At 40.7% G+C, this 16,697-nt stretch overlaps 1 protein-coding gene across 1 annotated transcript in view; it reads right to left on the reverse strand.

The window, feature by feature from the left end:
- Window positions 1-16,697, reverse strand: part of LOC109036008 (uncharacterized) — a 51,160-nt gene that overhangs the window by 20,524 nt on the left and 13,939 nt on the right. Inside the window, exon 2 of the mRNA XM_019049906.2 lies at window positions 11,466-11,583. Within this exon, the coding sequence (XP_018905451.2) occupies window positions 11,466-11,576 (111 nt within the window). The 5' untranslated portion in view covers window positions 11,577-11,583. The remainder of the gene's footprint in view (window positions 1-11,465; window positions 11,584-16,697) is intronic.

A 16,697-nucleotide genomic window follows, 5' to 3' on the forward strand; every position in this document is an offset into this window, starting at 1 on the left:
AAACTTGGTATCAGGGGGTATTTTCGGACGGGAAACTCGAATTTCGGGTCAAATTTTGAAAATTCAGAAATCCAAGATGGCGGACATGGCCTAAAATGCTATCTCGGCCCCTATCCAGCCGATCTTGGTGAAACTTGGCATCGAGGGGTATTTTCGGACGGGAAACTCGAATTTCGGGTCAAATTTTGAAAATTCAGAAATCCAAGATGGCGGACATGGCCTAAAATGCTATCTCGGCCCTGTCCAGCCGATCTTGGTGAAACTTGGCATCGGGGAGTATTTTCGGACGGGAAACTCGAATTTCGGGTCAAATTTTGAAAATTCAGAAATCCAAGATGGCGGATGTGGCTTAAAATGATATCTATTTCTTAAACAAACGCACTACACGTCTAGAATGGCCGCCAATGAACCTGCGTAAAGCGCACGGGCCGGGTTGTGAAGGCCGGAGGTGGTGGGAGCCCAAATATACCTACCTAACCTCAATCTGCTTTCCCGCTGCATCTTGCCAATGTGGATGAGATGTGGAAATTTCCACGTTTGTAAACTTTAAATATATGGCACTCTACACGGAGAAAAAACTCGTGCGTGGGACCCGAAGTTTGGGTCATATGGATCTCTGAAGTTTTCGGATTGAGCATCTGAACACTTTAGGTCTAGCTGTCGAGGTTCGGATCACACATCTGAAACTTCAGTTCTTACGTCTGAAGTCTTCAGGTGTGAGAACCGAAGTTTTTCGGATGTGAGAACCGAAATTTTCGGATGTGAAAACCGAAGTACTTTAGATGTAAGAACTGAAGTTTCAGATGTGTGATCAAAACCTCAGCAGCTGGACCGAAAGTGTTCAGATGCTCAATCCGAAAACTTCACAGATCCATATGACCTAAACTTCGGGTCCCACGCACGAAGTTTTTTTCTCCGTGTACGTTCACAATACACCGCCTCGTCGAGGTGCGTGGTTTACCTAGCAGCGTCGGATCGTGAATTCCCTTCATGTGCTGATTACCTATGTTAAAATTTTCGTATCTAAATAAAACAGTTTCTGTTGTCATTTTGAGCCCCTAATACCGAACTTCACACAAACGATTCAGGCATTGAGCTATTGTTGTAGGCCACATCCGCCATATCGGAGTTTAAAATTTTAACAATGAGGTTATTCAGTAATTTTTAATTTTTGCATTTTTTTGGAGGATTGAGTACGCACAGTTCGCTGGAATTTTCTCCGATTTTTTGAAACATTATTAACCCACGGAAAACAAGTTCGAAGTTGCGTATTCTGAGCTCCCATTTAAACTCGCGTCTCCGAGGAAGTCAAGATGGGGCCTGACGAACCCCTAGGTGACTGTCACGCTTTTGACCACGTAATCCTTCCAGCGCGCTCTTAATACTCATGAATTTCTAAATACTGTTCCGATTCCAATAAAGTACCTAACAGTGATTTTAATGAAAATTAAGTGATTCCGATGGGTTCGTTAATTTGTTCGCTCGTTAAAAGCCCCTTGTCCATGTCAGTGCACACTGACATCGATCGAGCCAGAGGGAACGCACGGTCGATATGTGACCGTCACTCAGGGGACGACATCTGGGATTTTTTGGCGATGCGCGTTTAAATAGGAGATAACATTTTAGGCCACATCCGCCATCTTGAATTTATGAAATTTTAAAATTTGACCCGAAATTCGAGTTTCCCGTCCGAAAATACCCCCTGATACCAAGTTTCACCAAGATCAGCTGGATAGGGGCCGAGATAGCATTTTAGGCCATGTCCGCCATCTTGGATTTCTGAATTTTCAAAATTTGACCCGAAATTCGAGTTTCCCGTCCGAAAATACCCCCTGATACCAAGTTTCACCAAGATCGGCTGGATAGGGGCCGAGATAGCATTTTAGGCCATGTCCGCCATCTTGGATTTCTGAATTTTCAAAATTTGACCCGAAATTCGAGTTTCCCGTCCGAAAATACTCCCTGATACCAAGTTTCACCAAGATCGGCTGGATAGGGGCCGAGATAGCATTTTAGGCCATGTCCGCCATCTTGGATTTCTGAATTTTCAAAATTTGACCCGAAATTCGAGTTTCCCGTCCGAAAATACCCCCTGATACCAAGTTTCACCAAGATCGGCTGGATAGGGGCCGAGATAGCATTTTAGGCCATGTCCGCCATCTTGGATTTCTGAATTTTCAAAATTTGACCCGAAATTCGAGTTTCCCGTCCAAAAATACCCCCCGGTACTAAATTTCACCAAGTTTCCAGCAAGCTTCGCCGCGCGCGCGTCAATCAAGTGGAGATAGCGCCTTTTGATTTAATTCGGAATCCGGGTTAGCGCATTAAATCAAAGGGAATTACATACAGGGTGAGCGAAAAGTCCCCGACCCCCCCTCTAACTTTTGAACGCATGCTTGTATCGAAACGAAATTTTGGGGATGCTCCTAGATCGATAAGAGCTACTTTTTGGCACATCCAAAATTTTTGGGGGGGCGCCCCCCCGCGAGGGGCGCACACTAACTCGAAATTTTCAAATGGTAACCCCCCTCTTGTGATACATCGTTGGAAAGGTAATAAAAAAAGAAACTTTTTGGCGCAAACCGGAGGTCGCTACGACTTTTCGTTCTCGAGTTATTCTCGGTCAAAGTTCAAAATAGGCCAGTTTTCAAAAAATCATAAGTCCGGTTCAGAAAGGTGCAGAAAGGCAAACGAGGCGGCAAAATTCTCGGCAATGCATGTACTTTCAGAAAAAAATCGTCAAAAACCTTATCGTCTGCGCCTAGAGTGATTTTAGCCCCCCCCCCCCTCCCGCGATTAAGTGTCTTTCTTGCGGGAGGGGCGGCCAGTTCACTCGAGGCGGAAGTAGGTACCTGTTTGAAGGTAACTTAGCTACCTGACGGAGCCCAGACTATTTGGGGGGCGGCACTCCCCCCCCCCCCGCCACACCCCCTCCTTCCCGTGGAAGAATGATAGTTTTGTTTAGAACCGTCGATTTTCCGTCCCCTCGATTTAGAGGAAATTTGCAAAAGTTGGAACCCCCCCCCCCCCCCCCCAAACAGTCTGGGCTCCGTCAGGTAGCTGAGTTACCTTCAAACAGGTACCTACTTCCGCCTCGAGTGAACTGGCCGCCCCTCCCGCAAGAAAGACACTTAATCGCGGGAGGGGGGGGGGGCTAAAATCACTCTAGGCGCAGACGATAAGGTTTTTGACGATTTTTTTCTGAAAGTACATGCATTGCCGAGAATTTTGCCGCCTCGTTTGCCTTTCTGCACCTTTCTGAACCGGACTTATGATTTTTTGAAAACTGGCCTATTTTGAACTTTGACCGAGAATAACTCGAGAACGAAAAGTCGTAGCGACCTCCGGTTTGCGCCAAAAAGTTTCTTTTTTTATTACCTTTCCAACGATGTATCACAAGAGGGGGGTTACCATTTGAAAATTTCGAGTTAGTGTGCGCCCCTCGCGGGGGGGCGCCCCCCCAAAAATTTTGGATGTGCCAAAAAGTAGCTCTTATCGATCTAGGAGCATCCCCAAAATTTCGTTTCGATACAAGCATGCGTTCAAAAGTTAGAGGGGGGGTCGGGGACTTTTCGCTCACCCTGTATAGTTCCTTTTGATTTTATTCGTAATCGCTGATTCCCTGTTTTGCGATTTTTCAGGGGCTGATTCCAGGGGATGAAATTAGTATTTTGGGGGCATATTTACGTGTGAGAGCAGCCTATTACATGGAGAATCCAGATCCGTTAAAAACTGAAATTTGGAAATTTGGCGCTTAGTTCCCTTTCGTATAAATACGTCCAATTGAGATGGTGAAGGTACCAACGGACCTTGGTAAAAACGCCGATAATTTTTTTGCAGTGTTTCCCGTTGGATTGACTGAAATAGGCCTTTACAGAGGGTGTATAAATTGAAGCACTACGTAACTTTCGTTACTTGATTCCTTTTCAAAATTTCCGAGGGAATTTATCACACAATGGTAGGCAAGCCTGAAAATTAAGAAGATTCACTGACTGTTAGTCAGTAGGGGTGAGACGGATGCGCCGATACAATTTTGTCCGTCCAAGAATCCGTATCAATTCGTCGCCCCCTTGGCATAAGGGCGTAACTACACTCTGCAATGAACCCTGTCTTCCATACAATTCAATGCTTCTCCGGGCTCATCTCAATGTGTAGTTAGTTACGCCCTTATGTCAGCCCAGCGACGAAATTCCAACACTGTGAGAATTTCCCGATGGATTAACCCAAATACTCCTCTGAACAAGGTCATAATTGGACCATGGAAAAAAAAAGTGTCAGGGGTTATCCTCCAAAATTGCTCTACTATGTACCCAAATTTGTTGGATGATATGGACATATTCAATTAATTTTGGTAGCACCGCAACTCAAGTTGGGGTAGGTAGTACCGCAACATTTAGGATGGTAACCTAATTTATCGGGATACTACCACAATTTATTGGGATATCCTACCACAATTAATCGGGGTATCACCACCATTAATTGAGAATGTCCATATCATCCAACAGTTGGGACTTAAGGTGATTCGATGGACGCCATATTTTGTGTCAGAACGGCATGCGATATATCGCATCAATTGGTTCCATATTTTCAGCTACTCGTCATTTTTCTCCTATTTTGAGATCGCAATTTTGTTGTCAGGAGTCTAAAGCACTCACTTACCAATTTTAACAAAGAAATTCAACGTAATAAAGGCGTGGTTTTTTCAGAGAGAAAATATCGCATTCGAGTGCAGTTTCGATATCAGTATCGAATGCGATGTTTTCTCTCTGAAAAAACCACGCCTTTATTACGTTGAATTTCTTTGTTAAAATTGGTAAGTGAGTGCTTTAGACTCCTGACAACAGAAGTGCGATCTCAAAATAGGAGAAAAATGACGAGTAGCTGAAAATATGGAACCAATTGATGCGATATATCGCATGCCGTTCTGACACAAAATATGGCGTCCATCGAATCACCTTAACCCCTACCTCTTTTTTTTCCGTGACGTATTTATGCTGAATGGAACTATGTCTCGCGCGAATCCTATGCACATAGTTCCTTTTAGCATTAATACGTCCAATTAAAGCAATATTCGTAAAGTATTTTCTTTTCAAAGTTCTACGAGGAAAACGAATGATACAACGGGAGTCCGAGTGTCAACTCATAAACAAGATGAGTGTTTATTATTAACATTGTTAAATGGCAAAAATGCAAATGACGTCATCTGTTGTAGGTATCATCTAACTTTCATTTGATCCGTTCTAAAAACACTTGTTAATATCCCGTTCAGGAGTTCCTTTCCAAACTTTCCACTTAGTGAATAATTTTCTACGTGGGACTTTGAAATGGAATAGAACGCGACGCGACGCTTCATTTTAGTTCAGTCTTTGTCCAGTGGCTCATTCCTCTTGAATATAAAGCTGTAACCAAATATTTTAATCGACACATCAGGGAACATTCTTGATTCGAACTGTATTCCTATTATTTTAGAGTGATGCCCGGTTGATTTGGAGAGAATTCAAATTTACAGGAACAATTTACTCAATATACTTAAATGAACCGCGATCGAAATGACTGAAGTCATGAGGCGTTTATAATTGCTTTCTCCCGTAGGTAACTAAAAATCAAGCACATAATTGGACGTATTTAAATCAAATTGAGCTATAATCATCGTGACATGAACTTGTCATGTATGCATTCTATTTGATGTCAGGGCTCATGTGAGAATGACAGATATAGCTCCTTTTGATATAAATACAACTAATTAGATAAAAATACAACTTCTGATTGGAAAATTTGCTAATTTGAGTTATAATTACGTTGCTTAATCTGAAAATCTACGATTTATAAAAATAGTAGGAAATATTTTAGGGATACCGAAATTAGGCGAAACTTGACTACGTTGTGATGTAAGTGCACCCCCCCCCCAGTTCTCATCCTCTTAAATTCCTCCTCTCTCTCCCTCTCCCCCTGCCTCCCTACCTCTTTTCCAGCGATTATTTTTTGTATTAAATAAGATTTCACCCCTCCAAACCAAAAAAAAAATGATTTATCAGTGCCAGTTGGCAACTTTGGAGATCGTTCGGCTCAAATCGGCCGGGTGCTCATCGACTCATCGCATCGGTGCATGAGGTGTCTCCATTAGCGCGGAGAATATCTCAATCCGACGTTCGTGAAGTCGATGCTCTTCATCAGAATTCGGATAGTCTCCGTGACCAAGAACGAGGAAGATGCCAAATGGCACGGAAAATACGATGATATACAAAGTAGCTCCTTACAGAAGAACTCCAGGAAGTCCAGGAATACCAACAAAACGTCCCAGAATTAGAGAATTAATTTATTATAATGATTTAAGTAAGATTACGTTGAAAGCGAGAGAGTTCGTTGGCTAGTAAGAGAACATGCCCGAGGAAGATGCTTCATATAGTAGCAATTTCTCAGGCATGAAAAACGTATTTTAATTACTTTTGAATGTGTTGACTTTATTTTTTAAGGAGTGGCAAAATATTTCTATGATCAGCTGCATCGATTATGTGTCTATCCCTCCAACGCGGCATTTAGGATCCGCATGTGAGCATATCCTCATTTTTTGCAGCATGTGGCAACATTGGAATGATGAACCGTCGTCAGCGTTCGTAATGACAAAAAAAGTTCGTTGACATCGACAGAAAATGTCAGCATCTGACTTACATCGCCAAATACATCTTCAACTCTTCGCATTGCCGGTGCTTCAAAGCAGTGGCGTGCGTGCTTTGCGATTTATCGATTGATCTACCATTTAAACCTATAGAAAAGGATCGACAAACACGGTGTTCGCAACGAGGACCTTAAAAATCAATTCCTTACCACAGCTTCAAAATTGGGAACTATCGATAATCGATCATTCACGCCTCGCCACTTCTTCAAAGAATACCCGTTTGACTTGGCCTCTTGATTACAACATAGCTCTTGGAGAGAAAAATGTCACTTTTGACGGCCTTTTAAAGCTTTGGTCCAGGAAACTGATTTTGCGGGTCACAAGAATCAAACTATGGTTCTTACAGTCAAAGTTTTTTCCGGCATATTCAGACTCGCTTTTTACCGGAGGCTTCGGTTATCCAACCTGAATCGGTTTCCATCACTGAAGACTTTCAGCTACCATACGATGCGATCCTACGTTTGGTATCTGTACCCGAAGTTTCCTTCTCAGTGTTTGCATGTACTCGAAAAAGGGAATAAGGATCATCGATCGGTACACGAAAAAACCCTAGTGTGTGACGACTTCAACGCAGAGTAGAAAAGTGAGACAATAGTTGATTGGTCGGTGCCACGTCACAACACCGCCTCTTTTGTGGAGAGACAAACACGCAGTAAAGAAGTAAGCCATAGAGTCGATTTGAACGGAACTACTACCGTGCTAAGCCATTCAATGGGGAGGTGTGTCGTCCATCGATTTCTCCCCAATTGAGGATATTGTAAAGAATCGATTAATGTATTTAGGGGTCCGTTGCAAAGGCCCTGCTTATCGATCCTTTTCCATCGGTTTAAATGGCAGATCAATCGATCAATGGACGCATTTATGCTAAATGGAACTATTTGCAAGTGGAAAGATGGAGTGTGCTCGTCATTGAGGGTCATAAGAATGAACGGGACTTTAAAAGCGCCCGTGACGTCAGCGGCAACGAGGCCGTACCCATGTCCGCTCTTGCTCGTCTTTAACTCATGAGCCGTGTCCACAACGCTCTTGTTACATGCCCACGGCTCACGCTTTTCTATTTTCTCAAAAGGAACTATATCCATTTTTACATTCACTGAAAAAAATCGTTGGGATTTATCAAACCAATAAGTTGTGTTGAGCTATGTTGTGTTGATCGAAGTATACGAGTTGCATTAAATTGACACTACGAAGTTGGGTCAGGAGGCTTTGTGTTGGCGCAACACAATATTGTGTCATTTCAACCCAATTTTTCTTGAGTCAACACGGCTACTGTTGGCATGAATGAACACAATTTTTTGTAATGAGAGAACACAACTGATTGTCTCGAATTGAGAAAACGATTTTCTCGTATCAAGAAATCTTCATTGTGATACAATAACACAATAAAGTTTCTCAAATTGAGAGAACAATTAATTTGAATCAAGAAATCGTAGCTTTAACTTGATACAATGCCGTGTAGATCTTGGAGCAAACGAGGTGCCTTATAGCCAAAAGTTACTTTGGAGCCGAATAAATTCTACATACCACCAATACTATTTTATTCAAATATTTTGACATATTTTATTTTCTTTATATTTATCTCAATCTACTTTATTTTATTTTGTTTCTTTATACTAGTTACCATATATTTATTCATTTTTTGTTTTATTTCATTTTATTTATTTTTTATAAATTTATTTTTCTTAATTTTACTTCTTCCTTTAAAACTGCATAGAAATTTCCGAGAATATCATTGCTTTCAAACATGGAATTGGCGCTGAGGACGCTTATGAACGCTTAGTTACCCCACCATGTAAAGAGAGCTTCCGGAACTCCACTGCAACGGCACTTGGGCGATCGCGGGGTTAAGTAACATCGGGCGTAGTTAGTACTTAGATGGGAGACCGTTTGGGAACGACCGTGATGCGGATAATTGTATAGAGATTTAGTATCGCTCACGTGACGATAGGATGCCTCGGCACCAAATCCATTTAAGTTCCGTATTTAATCCTGTAACTTTTCACCTTTGCTTCAAGCTTTTTTTTTTTTTTCCAATGTAGGTTGTGTTGATTTAACACAACTACTTTCTTTGACTTGACCCAACTCAGAGTGTTAAGTGGTGACAACCTGTCTACTTGATCGGACACAACTATTTTCTTGATTTAACAATACGTTGTGTTCTGTAAAAATGGCCAATCCAACAGTTGTGCCAACCCAACACAACTCTGTGTTGATTTGACACCCCCCTTTTTTCGGTGTTGTTTCTGTTCCAGCCTCCAAGAGCACACCCCATCTTTCCACTTGCGCATAGTTCCTACGTCCAAATCGCAAACCTAACTCGAAGTTAGGTTAGGTTAGGGTACGCCCCTGGAGTCATTTCAGACCAAGGTTTAGATTTGTTTTCGTAGTTGGCGTCACATGCATGGTACTAATCTTCACTGGCAACCACTTCTTATTTTTTTTTCTCTAATGTAAACTCGAAGTACAAGTAGGTACATTATGTTAACGCAGCGCCACGCAAGAGATCGGTACGAAAATTTGGATTACATTTTGCGATAAGGAACCAATATTTATGGCCCATTTTAGAAACAACATACGTGCCATTGGTTTCCTTATGCAGATATGTGCTTTTATGGAAGGGCCAGAGATAGTGGTACCTTATTGCAAAATGTAGTCCAATTAAGCAACTTGGAGGACATAGCGCATAAGTGCAGTTTTTGCTACTTCGAGAAACACGTGTTTGAAAGTTTCGAAATAACACGGATCCTCATGGCGGAATTAAAGTTCAAACTGTCTTTTTGATGCTTGGAAGTTGGAGTTCGGGAGAAATTTTCAGACAGAATTTGCTATATTTTTACTTTAAATCATCAAAATCTTAATTTTTTCAAAAACTGCACTCATGCGTCGAGGACAAGTCCTCGAAAGCCTCTCGATTTTGGAGACAAAAATCCAAAGCTGGAGTGAAGGTTTCGCATGAATATGTGTTGCAGGTTGCATGTTTAGCCCCTGAAAAATTGATGTAATTCTTGAAAAATATCATTTCATTTTCCATTTCTAGGCTTGATCGGGCAAACATTAGCACATTGGGGGGTTTCATCTTCATCATCCATCCTTGTTGCACAATTGGTGCGTTCGACCGGGTCTTCGACTAGACTCCGTTCGCACAGTTACCCAACCCCAGTTACACACGGGTTGCATAACCGCCAGGCGCTGCCATCTCGGGCGGATCGGCGGCCTCTCGGACTTGGTTGGCCCAGTCGACGCACAGTGGATCGAGTCATTAGGAGAGGTCTCACATGAGGTTTTTGATTAAAACTGCAAATGTTGATGTTTATTTCGTCACATTTTTAATTTTGAGGAGTGTGTCTGAAAGAAAATTTCACGAAAAAACCAATGGAGCTACTTTCAGAACCTCAAAGTTTTGTATAAACGGAGTTATAAGCGTTTAAAGTTCCAAGATTTTGTCCGACCTCTCCTATGGACTCAATCCTTTGTGCGACGGTCGGGGAGTCGACACACGATGACACGATCTGGCACGCAAGACGCGAGGCGGCCGGCACCGGGGTGAGTCGCTAATTATTTCATTGACTCAAGCGCGCTCTTTCACTCCGTAATGCAACTACTCTTGACCTTGGCGCTTGGTCCTAGACGTGATCCTCGTGTGCGTGGATAGAAACCGAGAGACGCTTGTCGCAGCTCATGATTTTGCCCGTCGCCACGTTCGCGCCACGAAAAAATGGTCCAACGACAAATTTTTTAACTAATTTTGATTGTTTAAAAAATTTCATTAGAGCTTTCTTTTTTTAAAAAAAAGAGAAAGAAAAAAACAAGACATAATCTGACATTTTCAAACGTTGGAATGGAGATAGGAATCCAAGGATTTAATACCTTGAATCGGTGTATTTAATTTAGGTTACTTAATTTGTGTGTTCTAGGACATACAAGTGATCTTTGGTTCACTCTAGCTTAAATCCCTATATTTTCAAGTTGGCTGGACGGAGGTAGACTTAAACCATCGGTTGGTATCTTCAATAATTAACTATATTTCAGTTCTCTCGGGTGAACTTGTGGCGTATTTCGAAAGATTGAAGGTGACATCAGTTAGATAAAATCAACAAAATACGATTTTCTTCAAATCAATAATGTTTAATAATTTTTTTTATTTATTCATTTATTTTTTTGCGTGATGCGTGATGCCTGATGGACTCGAGCAAAAGGGCCCTTACGGTGGAAAATTCAGTCAGCGAAAAATAACTAATTAGGAGGGTGTTGAATTTTTTTTTTTTTTTTTTTCTTTTTTTAATGCTGTACACTTCTTAACGCTCTTAAGTCCTCTAAAACTATAGTTAATTTGAAATCGATTTTGCTTAACATTTTGAAATATAATTCAAAATTTCAAGCCATTATTTGCACCATTAATCGCTCAAAGTGATGCATTTCAAGGGCTGTTGACAGAGCTGACAACTTTAAAGCGCTTTCCTCAAATTTACAGTTTTCCGTCCTCCATTACATTGAACGATTTCCAATAAGACAATCATTTTTGGGTGTATTTGCACCGGATAATGCAGATCAACCACGCAGAGCTGTGCCTTAATCCTTATAATTTTGTTTTATTTTACCTTAAAAATAACTTATCGTTTATGTTTTACAAAGAATGTCTTCAATATTAGTGTAGGTGCCCTCTTCAAAGTACTTTCGTGTTGAGAGGTGTCTTTTGTAGACGCGAGTAAAACTAACAAATACTGAGGAAACGGAACGAAGACATGCTTCAAATATACCATGGTTGATAGCATTGAACGTAAATTCTTACCAGCGGTAGCTTGGTTGAAGCCAAACTTTTGTCCTCTGAGGCAGTATAAGTGAGACAGATTGACATTAGCACCAAAATTATCAAGATGAGCCACTCATAGCTAAACCTCATTATCAGCCTGAAATAAAGATTTAAAAATCAGGTTAAAAGCCAGTACACTTGTGTGGAGATGAAAATTCAATTAGGGATACTGTTATCAGGGATCATACCGTACTCAACAGTGGCGTGGCGTGCTTTGCGATACATCGATTGATCGACCATTTAAACCTATGGGAAAGTATCGATAAACAGAGTGTTCGCAGCGAACACCTTAATAATCGATTATTAGCCACAGCTTCAAATGGTGAAATACCGATAGATCGCAAAGCCTGCCACGCCACTGGTACTCAAACGAACAGCACAAATATCAAAGGGGAAAAAAAAACTTTTGGTTATTTCCTGCACTTCTCCGATCTTACGTAAAATTTGATTTTTTCCCCGAAAAACAATGTTTCTTCCTTTATTTAAAAGAAACATTAGTTTTCAATATTACTTTTATTTTACGTATATTTTTATTGGTAAATTTATGGCAACGGCGAGAAATATGTTTCCCCATTGCATTGTTCAAAATGTTCAAAAAAGTAAAAAATTTTCAGAGGAAAAATTAACCGGATTACCTACTGAATATTTTCTGTTAATATTTGTCAACGAATAAAGAAAATTCACGAGCAATCAAAAATTTTGTACTTATATAAGTTTTTTCTGATATAAAACGATGATAAATGAACGGCGACATTAAGCGTTACAATTGAAGATAACGCGTTATTCAATTTTCGTCATGGGTTTGAGCATACAAGGTGACCCAGGGTTAAATGGCCATACTGCATGCGCAACACGCTCATGCACCCGTAGAACCCGTAGATCACCTACGGGTCAAAATAAAACTTTTTTGTTGTATAAAGTTTTTTTTTTCCAAAAGTGCCACCAGTCGGAGTTACGGCCCCCAAAATTTCGGAAAACAAATCGTTTTTCCTGAATTTTGGCAACGGTTGTGAACCAAATCTCATGAAAATTTGTGCTTTTTTGTACTTTGCCCTGAATTCATAAATGATTTAGAAAAAATCGAAATCTCAATTTAAAGAGGAGGTTTGAGGGTGTCTCGGCTCCTGCAATCTGGCCGTTTAACCCCGGGGCCGAATTTTGTTGGCTCTTTCACATGGAGTGCAACATCCATCGATGAGTCCAAACCGCACCACCGGCCAATCAGAAACGCTGAGCCGGATTTAAGTGCAGTCGAGACCCTTGCTAAGTATATTTAAGTACGGTGGAAGGACCGACAAAATTCAGCCCCTGTATCACCCTGTATATCAATTTTTTTTTCCGTAAGATACTTTTGAATTATCCCGATGGAGCTTGATGTATAAGTTCTGCCTAAAATGATGTCGAGTAGACGTTTGAATGCCGTTACAAGTTCTAAGCGTGGCTACTTAGAGTTTGAGGACCCTTGATATCGAGGAGTCGTTGGAGCGAACTACTCTGTTAAAATGGCGTATTAGCAATCAATGCGTATTTTGTGGCTCATTATGCAGACTCACAAAGGTTCTGCTCGACCGATCAGCCACTCTACCATCGCACACTCTCCTTTCACCTCACGAGCACATGAAATCCTTCATTAGTTGTTGACGTTTGGCTAATTTACGTTCATTTGACTGGGAATGAATGTAATTTCAGAACGAAGCGATTATCATAGCTAGCCGGTTTATATACTGCCGTGCTAAAGAAGAATGCTGTATGAGCCTTTAAACGTTGCCAAGTTTCCTCCAATAGAAACCAAATTTACTGGGAAAATTGCGAATATTACTTTCAAAATTTTCAGACAATTTTGTACGCAATTTAATCTAAAATATCTGAAAATTTCGAGGAAAAATATGCATACATTTTGTCAAGAATACATGTTTTATCCGGGGAAATTCGCTAACTCTCGAATGTTCATACGGCGTTCTTCCTTAGCATGGCAGTATGATTCAGAAATGGGGAATTTGCACGAAAAAATGTATAGCTTCGTGTAAAAGTACTTAATGAGCTCAGTTTGAAATATTTTATCTGATTTTTTTGATTCGGCAAATTGCAGAAATATATATGTATGTGTAGATTTGAAAGTGAGGAAATGCACAGCTTTACGATGTCATTAGACAGAATATCCTATTAAAAAATTCATTACCCAGGTTATTATCATATATCCTCGAAGCTCCTCATATATCCTCATATATCCTGCGTCATATATCCTCGAATAATTGATCAATTTAGAGACTAAATGGATCGCATTTAGCAAAAAGGAACCAGCGAGATTACAGTGTTGTAAAACTGTTGTCTCTTTTTAACTATCTACAAAATATCCAAGAATAGCAAATAGTTTTTTATTCCCAACAAAAAAATGTGTAATTTTGAAGAAAATTAATTGTGCAAATTTGAATACTGTACAATGCACATATATTAAGTATTTTTGAAAGAAAAGAAGAAGTTGCATAATTTTGAAAACACCGTAACCGCGCTGGTTCCTTTTTGCTAAATGCGATCCACACAAGAAACCCCCGTTTCTCCACACACAACATTGCACAGTTCACTCAGTTGTGTGTAGTATGAAATATATGAAAACATAGACACTTGGTAACTCTCCATTGCCTGAAATATGAGTGTGACTTAAATCAATTTTAATACTATCCAATATTCTCGAAACGCATTTTCGAACTTGAAAAAGCTCTGAAAAGTTTTTTGACTGGAAAAAGGAAGCTTACAGTTGTAGCAATAAAACAACTTTTTCTGTGACTTGAAGATTGTATCATCAAATGCTGCGATTGCCGAGGGTTTTAACCACGTTAATTTCAAAGTAGCATGGCTGTCACACGATCAACATCAAGAATGAACGATTTCAAAATGGAAAAACTACAAAAAGATTCACTTCAGATTGCAAACATGGTCGCAATTGTAACCTCCTATTACAACTATGACAGGAAAATCAATCAATATAAACGAGAGTGGAAAGGATTGATGGTCAATTGTTTTTGTGACATGACGTCACAAAATCCGTTGGCGCAATATTTTTCCGTTTGAAAAGGGGTTGGATCCTTATACCGACCTTGAAAGTCATTTTTTCAGCCAAAAATTACGGACTAAAGGCAAATCGGAAAAGTGTAAGAACTTTCACATAACCCAATCATACTATAGAGGTTTGCTTTCACAATTTACCTCCAGAATGGCACCATCCTTGTGGCCCCTTGCAAGGGTTTATTTCTAAAGGTATTCTAAAAAATAGACATATATCTGTTAAAGGGAATTTCAGACGTGTGGAAAAGATGGTAAAAAAAACTAATCGTAAGCACCAACTGTATGTAAACTCATAAGCCGCTGGCATGTGTCAACAGCGTTGTGGACAGGGCTCATGAGTTAAAAAGCCCCGTCCCCGATCCCGAATCCATCGTCGCTGACGTCTTTGGCGCTCAATATAATTCTGACTCATTTTTATGACCCTCTACTAACGAGCACTCCCCTTCTTTTCCACCTGTCTCCGGTTCCGTTCAGTAGAATTACGTCCAATTTTACTTAAAATTTCTTATCGAAATTGTCCTTTTTATTACTTTTCTCCTCTCTCCGCTAAACTTTCTTTCATCACAAAGTAAAACATATGGGCGTATTTCTATGAAGTAGAACTATACATATGTGCAGAGGGAAAGATGGGGTTTGTCCGTTCGTGCTCGGGCCATAAGAATGAATGGAAAATACAAAGCGCCAGTGACGTCAGCGGCAACGACGAGAGGAACGACGATCGGGGCGGTCTTTAACTCATGAGCCCTGTCCACAAGGCTCTAGATACATGACCACGGCTTACGGGTGCCGCACTTGGTTGGCTCACAGTTTCGTTGGGTAAATTGGAGAGGTGGGATTTCACGTTTTGTCAAACGGAACTATGTGCACAGTGTATGAGCCATGGGCATGTATCTAGAGCCTTGTAGATAGGGCTCATGAGTTGATGCCCACTACGAGGAGCTGCGACGATGGTTTCGTCACTGGCGCTTTAGATTTCCTATTCATTCTTATGGCCTGGAGCACGAACGAGCACACCCCATCTTTCCCCCTGCACATAGTTCTATTTGATAGAAATACGCCCATATGGGGAATGGGGCCTCCGTAAGGAAAATGACTGTCCAAGGAACCAATAAGAATGAAGACCCTTAGCTCTGCGGGCCGATTATTGAATTTGATAGACAAAGAAGACAAAAGAGATATAGAGGCATCCTATTGGTGGAAGCGGGTGGTTGCAATGGACAAATAAGGTATAGGTAATAGAGTAAGCAACGGCAACCCACGAGGAACCCGATAGTTAGTCCATCATTTTCTCCTTTCGTCTATAGGAACGACCCATTTCAACCAATAGGATCGTTCCATACTCTCTACATCTTGAGAAAATGTTACAGGAGTTTAAATCACTACACAAGTTGTTGAGTATGTAAAATTGAAAATTTTTAAAAATTTACGAAAATTTAAAAGTTTTAAAACAAACTTTAAAATCACTCACTTGCATGAACTATTTCAATTTTCTATTTCTTGGTTCTTTCTGAAAAAAAATTGAAATAGTTTATGCAAAAGAGTGATTTTAAAGTTTGTTTGAAAAGTTTTTAAATTTTCGTAAATTTTTAAAAATTTTCAATTTTACAATTATCTATATCTTCTTTTTCCATCGCTCAGTCCATCAATTTCAATAACCGGTCCGCCGGTCCCGGGAAGCAACTGCTTCGTGTCTAGTGTGCGGATTGGGAGCTGGATATAAGAGACAGACCGCCCCGGATCGGAGCAAAGGCGGAATGATATGAGCTCACCGCGGTTTTATCTTTGCTCCCGGCCGGAGCCCCCAGCGTCCCTTTGTGACTTAGATGCATAACGCACGCGACGCGGAGCAACGTACTTACATCATTTGCAAGAATAGAAATAAGCAAAACGAGTCGGGGCCCCGCTTTTATGTAATGACGTGGTGATCCGCAATCGCGCTCCAATTCCCAGACAAATCCCCCGGCTTTTTTCCCTTCCTCGAAGCCCCGTGACTTTTGCTCGGAACAAGACAAGGCTATTTGGATTGCATTTTGCAAAAAGGAACCACTAGCATCGCAATGTTGCTAATATTGTGCAACTTCTTTTGTCTCGGAGGAAAAACCTGATTCATCAATAGTTTCTATTTTACTCGCTAAAAACTGTAAGTTT

Source organism: Bemisia tabaci, chromosome 2, assembly GCF_918797505.1.
Source record: "Bemisia tabaci chromosome 2, PGI_BMITA_v3".
Lineage (NCBI taxonomy): Eukaryota > Metazoa > Arthropoda > Insecta > Hemiptera > Aleyrodidae > Bemisia > Bemisia tabaci.